The sequence below is a fragment of the Vigna angularis genome, chromosome 8 (genome assembly GCF_016808095.1).
Source record: "Vigna angularis cultivar LongXiaoDou No.4 chromosome 8, ASM1680809v1, whole genome shotgun sequence".
In the NCBI taxonomy this organism is placed as follows: Eukaryota; Viridiplantae; Streptophyta; class Magnoliopsida; order Fabales; family Fabaceae; genus Vigna; species Vigna angularis.
Genome location: NC_068977.1, coordinates 3385247 through 3393568, shown reverse-complemented (window position 1 = coordinate 3393568; position 8322 = coordinate 3385247). Strand labels below are relative to the sequence as shown.

At 39.3% G+C, this 8322-nt stretch overlaps 1 protein-coding gene across 1 annotated transcript; it reads right to left on the bottom strand.

The window, feature by feature from the left end:
- Window positions 1-469: 469 nt before the first annotated feature.
- LOC128193446 (uncharacterized) lies at window positions 470-7578 on the bottom strand. Its single transcript, XM_052866703.1, has 3 exons — window positions 2449-7578; window positions 2252-2340; window positions 470-666 (listed from the first exon to the last, which is right to left on the bottom strand). The coding sequence occupies exon 1, from the start codon at window positions 6658-6660 to the stop codon at window positions 4138-4140; it is 2523 nt and encodes an 840-aa protein (XP_052722663.1). The 5' UTR covers window positions 6661-7578; the 3' UTR covers window positions 470-666; window positions 2252-2340; window positions 2449-4137.
- Between the last annotated feature and the right edge of the window lie 744 nt (window positions 7579-8322).

Sequence of the window (8322 nt, the reverse complement as noted above, 5' to 3'; positions counted from 1 at the left end):
AGCGTCCTCTTTTGTGCTCTTGTTCGATGGCCGTTCGTTTTCTGTAAACGAGCGTCCGCTCGCTATGTAACGAGCATGCGCTCGCCATGTGACGAGCGTCCTCTCACTTGGCAACGAGCGTCCCATTTCTTCTAAGTGGCGCCCGGCGCCCCTTTTTATCTCGCGCCCGGCGCCCTTTTTTCTCGCTCCCGGGCGCGAACCTCTCGTTAAAACTGCGCCTATGAGTGTGGTCCAAGTCTTTTATGATATCCAATCCTTATTTTTCATCAAAATAAACAACAAAAGCATAAAAAACATTTAAACAGTCAAAATTATACTTATATCAACAATTATACACTTTTCATGAGAATTGTAACATCCCAAAATATAGTAATTTCCATAATTTAGAATTAATTACAATTAACAGTTAAAACATGCAGTCTTACACTAATCATGAAATTTCAAAACCGAACGTACTTACATACAGGGATAAAATACCATACAGCAGTATTTCAAAGTTTAAAGACGAACGGTTTTACAAACTTTAACCGAACGCCCAAAAGCTAACAGAAAATAAAAGCTACAACTAACGAGCGCTCTAGGGCTCGGCTTTAACCTCTACTTCGACCAGATTGGCGTCCTCCAAATTTTCTTCTTCCAGCGCTTCTTCAAGCAACGCCTCTCCGTCTGCTCACATCCACACGGATGATCATTGCATAGACAAGACGAACGTTCATGGACGAACGACAACACAAGGAAAATAACACAGGGTAAGCTTATTGAATTTAATTCACAAGTCACTTATACACATGGCATTTTCATATTCATAAAATATCACAACACATAAAATCAGTTCAAACTCTCATAAGACAGACCGTCCGGACTGTATGAATCCATGTACCTACAGGCGTTCGTGCACCCGGGTGATGTGATAACTGTAAACATTCCACAGCTGCCACCCGAGGTTAGCCCTATCAGTCCAAAGTACTCATTAGGACTAGGACCTCCTGCCGTTCCCACGCATGACCTACTCCCCTCTACTTGAGGATGAGCACTCACGGAACATCAGGATGAACTACCATCAGCAGATTTACCATGGTCATACTACACAACTTCTCATATTCAAATTATAGAGACGTTCCTCCTTGGAACGCTCGTTCAAATTCCAAAATCATAGTTTCATCTTATATATGATTCGCACATTTTATAATTCCCTTTAAATCACATTTTCATTCTTAGTTCCACTTTCATAAAAAGACGAGCGTTCAGCCCCCTTCATAATGAGGACGAACGTTAATATGATACCGAGAGACACTCGTTTCTGATAGAAGGAAAACGAACGTCTTTCCGAGGACGAACGTTGTGACCACTTGAATCAATTAAAAGGACTGACTCTAGAGCGATTCAACTGATACTTAGAATAATTTAAATTCAAGGACTTTAGATCGAATCCAAATGAAGAAAGACATCATAAGACTTTTAGATATTGAAACGGATACGAATTTATAAAAGGTATTAACCGCCAGTCAATGACCGAGCGCGGTAGCGGATATAAATTTATTGTTTGGACGAACGCTACTTAACTTTATGGACGAACGCTATTTCAATTCAGGACGAACGCTATTACAGCTCGTTGTTAATTACGGAAAGAACGAGCGTTCGGTATAGAACCGAGCGCTACTTATCATTTACACTTTTAGGACGAGCGTTCGGTATAAGACCGAGCGCTACTTAGGACGTACGCTCTGGGTCGAGACCCATCGCTGAGGCAAAATATTAATAGAAAGGGAAATCGTATAAGTTAATCATAGTGAAGAGAATTATTTAGGGATGACTAAGTATATAAGATGGCATTTTTCTAGGCTTCTCACTTTCTCGCATAATACTCAGAGTATCTACGTTTGGCCGAACGCTCAAACGTAAGACTAATAGAAGAGGGCGTTCGTCCTAACACAGTATTCTTTCCAAATGAAAGAATTCTGTTTTCAAGGAAAGTACAAAATACCGAACGGTCAAAGGCCGTTCGATAACGAACGTTCATTTTCATAGAAATTTCATATTTCCAGTCTCAATTACAGTAACTCATTCTTCAGTATAAAGCTTCATGCATTTAACTACGCATATCATAGTACATTTCATAAATTTCACATATCATCTCATCATCCAGATCATACATCAAAGATTAATCATACAGATTTTATACTTTATAAATCCACATACTTCATACAGCACAGCACATAAACATGAATTAAACTCAATAAACTTCCCTTACCTGGATCAGTAGTGAACGAACGTCCTAACGTGAATAATCCGGATTCGCCCAACTATCACTTCTATCCTCAGATCACTCAACTCTTGGAACTAAAACAAAAATCCAGAATCAAAACTTGATTCAGATACAAAGAATGCATGTAACCATATTCGGTTTTTGCATGAACCCTAATAACGAACAACTAAGGGACGACTTACCAGGATTCAAAACTTGAACTTGTTCGGTTTGATGGAAAGCTTATGACGTCTGGATTGCTTCTACGGTCTTTGAAATTGGATCGGAGAAGAAGAAGGTAAGTTATGGTAGAGAGAAGATGGAAGTTCTAGAGAGAAGGCAGAGAATTTGGAAAGCAAAGGTTCAGGGAAGAAGATGGAGCATGCAGAGAAGTGGGAGAGTGTTTTCCAGAAAAGTAATTTCTCTTCCCACGTAGGACGAACGTCCATTCGCCTGGTGCCACTTGGATTCCACTAACGTTTTCGAATGTTCCAAAGTGACACTTGGCAGCTGCATGCAGAATGAGTGTGAGTGCGTTTTAATGGCACTGCACGTGTGACGAGGGTGCATTAAATGACGCTAAGAACGAGAGGTGTGGGTGCGTTTCTTAATACAAATTCTGGACAGGATTTTTGAGTAATAATTACGTGATTTGACAGGTGGAGGTGGTTTAAATTTTCGAGACCTTACAAGAATTAACACTAAAACTTACTCAAAAGCCCCACAATATAAGCAACAAAAACAAGTAAACTTTTCACCTATTAAACTCCCCCAAACTTATATATTTTTGTGTCCTCATGAAAATAGACAATAACAACACAAACGAACCCAACAAAGCAGTTAATATTCCATCACATAATATCTGACACAACAGTAAGGATTGTACCTACACCTCCAAATATTCAGATCACATGTCATGACTTCTATATTACAAATTCTTGAATCCAAAATGATAAGACAACCAGAAAAAGAATAAAACCATAATGCTCAATTTGTGTTTATCTCAACCTGCAAGTGTTTACAACTCCAATTCATACTCAAATTGTCATCAACTACTTCATCAACTTTTGCAAGTCATCTCATATACACTTCAAACATTCTGATTTAAATCAAAAGGACTTTCTCAGGTTATAACTTGGCTTGGCTAGAAGAAACATGGTTTTACAAGGAAACAAAACAACACTATAGAAGAGGAGAACAAGAACATAACAACAGTGAAACTTTATTCATCAACTACCTCTTCATTCATCACATAGCACATTTTTTTTTTTGAATTTTTCTCTAACTTTGATACTTTATCATATTTACATGATACAATACATTTTTTTTTTCAGTTTAAGATTCAACTGATTATGATTTCCCCCAAACTTAATTTCTACCTATCTCTTGACAATTATGTTTCTTGTTCTCTTCTCCTAGAGTGTTGGATAAGGTAGATTGTTCAGTAATAAGCTGAGGGTTCACAAAAATATATATAAGGCTTAAACAGGATAACAAAGGATGAATATTCACATATGGGTAGTCATCTGGCCAAGTAGTTAATTTCAAAAACAAACAACTGCCTTTCTCATTTCTAAACCAGAATGCATCTGTATTAATAAGAATTATGCAAAAATCAAATTCATAGCAATAACAACTTCTCACTTGCTTTCAAAGCTGTCTCAGTACACTCAGATATTCAACTTCTGGGTCACAATCAGTCAGATTCAAGAACCAGTCATATATAATCATAACACAAGTTCTAAAACTCAGATTCTGCAATAACAATCTCACAATCATGCCAGTTATCATGGACAGAATTCCAAATTCAAATTCAAACATTCAAACACACAATTCACAATCAAATCAAATTAGAAACATAAATCAATCCACACAACCTGACATATTCAGATTCAATCCACACAACCAAAAGAACTGAAAACATAAATAGATAGAGTTAGAAAGCTGGGTTGCCTCCCAGTAAGCGCTTGTTTAACGTCTTTAGCTTGACATTGAGAAGCACTCTGTGGTTGATCCAAGGGTTTGACATCATTCAGAAGTGAAGGTAGCAACTTCAAGTGCAACTTCTGTTCTCTTTTCTCTTCTTCCTCAAATGGAATCTCCTTTAAAACATCGAGATTAAGAGGTGAGGATATATGCATCGTCTTTTGTGCAATCATGCAGACTTCCTCAAGTTCATCAATTTGAAAGCATGTATCTTCATCATTTGGGTGAGACATTGCTTCAAAGACATTGAAATTTACTTCTTCATCCTCAACTCTCACTTTGAGCTTTCCCTCATCAACATCAATCAACACTCGAGCAGTCTTCATGAATGGCCTTCCCAGAATCAGAGGAATTTCTGTATCTTCTTTCATTTCCATGACAACAAAATCCATCGGAAATAAGAATTTATCTACCTTTACCAGAACATCTTCTACTACTCCCTGTGGATATTTGATCGACCTGTCTGCCAATTGTAGAGTCATGCGTGTGGGCTTCAACTCTAATTCTCCAATCTTCTTAAACATTGACAGAGGCATAAGATTGATGCTGGCTCCAAGATCAATTAACGCATTCCCAATAGCCAGTTCACCAATGGTGCATGGAATTGTAAAACTACCTGGATCTTTAAACTTTGGAGGAAGCAACTTCTGAATGATAGCACTGCATTGGCCCTGTACTTCTATAGTTTCTTCCTCAATATACTTCTTCTTCTTCTTAGTGAGCAAATCTTTCATGAATCTTGAATAAGCAGGTATTTGTTTCAGTGCTTCTGAGAAAGGCATCTTGATTTCCAATTTCTTGAAAATATCAATGAAACTCTGGAACTGTCTTTCCTTATCCTTTCTACAGACAACCATTGGATATGGAAGAGGTTTCTCGTACACATGTTCTTTCTTTTTCTCTCCCTCTCTCTCTTTTTCTTCATCTCCCTGTTTACTCATCTCATCTTTTTCTTCACTCACTTTTTTCTCAATCCCTCTTTCTTCCGGAATTCTTCCTAATCTTGTAGTAATAACATTGCAGTATGCCTTTGGATTTACTTCAGTGTTTGCCCCAAAGTCCTTCTCTGGTTTTTCTTCCAACTTCTTAGCTAATTGACCCACCTGAATCTCCAAATTCCTAAGTGAGGCTTCTGTACTTTTATGGTTGGAAATTGATACCTGCATAAACTGCTGAAGAGTTTCTTCCAGTTTTGAAGTTCTTTCTGTCAGAGAAGGTTGTTGCTGAAAGTTCTGTGGAGGTGGCCTGTTGAAAGGAACAGCTTGTCCCATACTCGGATGTGGTCTCCATCCTTGATTAAAACTTTGACGTTGATCATAATTCGTCTGAAGACCTTGATTTCCCATATAGTGTACTTCTTCATGAGACATGATTTGCACTGCACATTGACCATTATTATGATTTCCTCCGCACAATTGACAACTCTGAACCCTCTGATGTTGAAATTGAGAAACATTCTGCAGTTCTTTAGGTAGCTGAGATAACTTCTTCATTAATGTCTCAAGTTGCTGAGTCATAATCTTGTTCTGAGCTAGTAAAGCATCTTGAGTTTGAAGTTGAAGAACACCTTTTTGTTGAAATTGAGCTCTCTCACTCTGAACTTCATTATCATTTGCAGCCATATTTTCAATCAGATCATGTGCATCTTCAGGCGTCTTCCATCTGATATTACCTCCAGTTGATGCATCTAACATTAACTTTGTTTGAGATTTCAGCCCTCCAAGAAACAGATTTAACATTGTAGGCTCATTAAATCCATGAGTAGGGGTTTTTCTCAATAGGCCTTTGAATCTATCCCATGCTTGACCTAGTGTTTCATCAGCATCCTGTTGGAAAGAAGAGATCTCCTGCTTTCCCTTATTGACTTTGGACTGAGGGAAGAACTTGTTCAGGAATTTGGCAACCACATCATCCCAGACTGTTAGACTATTCTCTAGGAAGGAATTCAGCCACATTTTTGCATTACCAGCCAATGAGAATGGAAATAAGCTAAGTCGGATTGCTTCATCTGGAACCTGGTGAATCCTCACTGTATTACATATCTCCATGAAAGTAGCCAAGTGAGTGTATGGATTCTCGTGAGATAATCCATGAAATTGATTGTTCTGCACCAGATGAATAAGAGTTGGCTTCATCTCCATGTTAGCAGCATTCACCACTGGTCTTGCAATACTGTTGAAGTGCAGAGGTCCTGAGAAAGTATTATAATCTGCAAGAGTACGTCTTCCTTGCCCAGAACCTTCTCTAGTGCGATTATCTTCCATTTCTTCTTTTTCTTGCCCGGATGAAAAATCCAGAATTTCTTCAGAGATAGCAGATGATTCTCTGGATTCTCTACTTTGTCGCCTCCTTCTACTGTTGTTCCTTCGAGCAGTTCTTTCAATTTCCGGATCGAAAAGTAGATTTTCAACCTGTTCTCTGCTTCTCATACAAAACACAAACTAAAAGAAAACAATCCAAAAATACACAATCTCTACAGATGATAACAATTATGTACAATAATTCAAATATAATCACAATACACACTTAAACAACAGATAGCTAAAATCAACTAAACCATATAAACAACAAACAATCAACGAAAACAAAAACAAATCCCCGGCAACGGCGCCAAAAACTTGTTGTGACCTCGGCAAGCGTACCGAATCGTACAAGTAATAAATCAGTAAGTCCGAATATCGTTTCCCAAGAGATTTGTTATGTTTCACTAATTGTTAAAGTTTACTAATTTAGCGATTAATAAACGTAATTTAGTAACACAGATGAATTTTAGCATGCAGATGAAAGTAAAGTGGTAAAAACAGATGAATTAAAGTTCACTGGGGTTGAAATTCAAGTTCATCACTCCGGTAATTTTCTACTAACACAATTCCTCAAAATTAAGCATCGACATCCTAGGCGCATGCAGTCCTGATCCCTCAGAGACAGTTCTTAATCATTCAAACTAAATTGCTAATCCCTTAGCTAATTCAATTATCAGATTTGCCTTAAACACAATGTCACAGATGACTAAAAATTCCCTCCTATGTCTAGGACTCGAAATCCTTTAGCAGTTCTATCCTAGGTCCACGGTCTCATACATTTCCCAATGATTTAACCGTTCAAATAGCTCAGATTCCCATTAAAAGCATGAAAAATAAAGATAGAACACAAAATTCATACAAGATCATACATTAATAGAGAAATTACAAAGAGTTTCAGAAATTTACTCTCCACCCCAGTGAAATGGACTTTTAGCTACACATATACAACATAGAAGAGAGAAATGATGGATTTGATGGTGGAAATTGGAGATTTTCCACCATGGAAGCCCCTTGGAGCAGCTGCAGCAGCGTCTCCCCTGCTCTCCCCCCGTCAGATCTACTCCTGCGAATTCTGGATCTGGTTTGCTTAAAAAGAAGGTCCAATAATTGAGTCACGGGCCATTTTCTGGACGAGCGTCCCAATTCTGGACGAGCGTCCCAATTGTGCGAGCGGGACGAGCGGCCACTTATGCGAGCTGGACGAGCGTTCTTGGCGACAGCTGAACGAGCGTCCTCTGCAGCGCTAGACGAGCGCCCTCTGCTGGACGAGCGTCCTCTGCATCTTCTGCTGGACGAGCGTCCTATTTTCTGGACGAGAATCCGGACGAGCGCCTTGGACGAGCGTCGCGCTCGCTATGTGACGAGCGTTCTCTGACGAGCGTCCTCTGCTGCGCTGGACGAGCGTCCTCTTTTGCGCTCTTGTTCGATGGCCGTTCGTTTTCTGTAAACGAGCGTCCGCTCGCTATGTAACGAGCATGCGCTCGCCATGTGACGAGCGTCCTCTCACTTGGCAACGAGCGTCCCATTTCTTCTAAGTGGCGCCCGGCGCCCCTTTTTATCTCGCGCCCGGGCGCGAACCTCTCGGTAAATTCGCGCCCGGCGCCCTTTTTTCTCGCGCCCGGGCGCGAACCTCTCGGCAAAATTGCGCCTATGAGTGTGGTCCAAGTCTTTTATGATATCCAATCCTTATTTTTCATCAAAGTAAACAACAAAAGCATCAAAAACATTTAAACAGTCAAAATTATACTTATATCAACAATTATACACTTTTCATGAGAATTAACACTA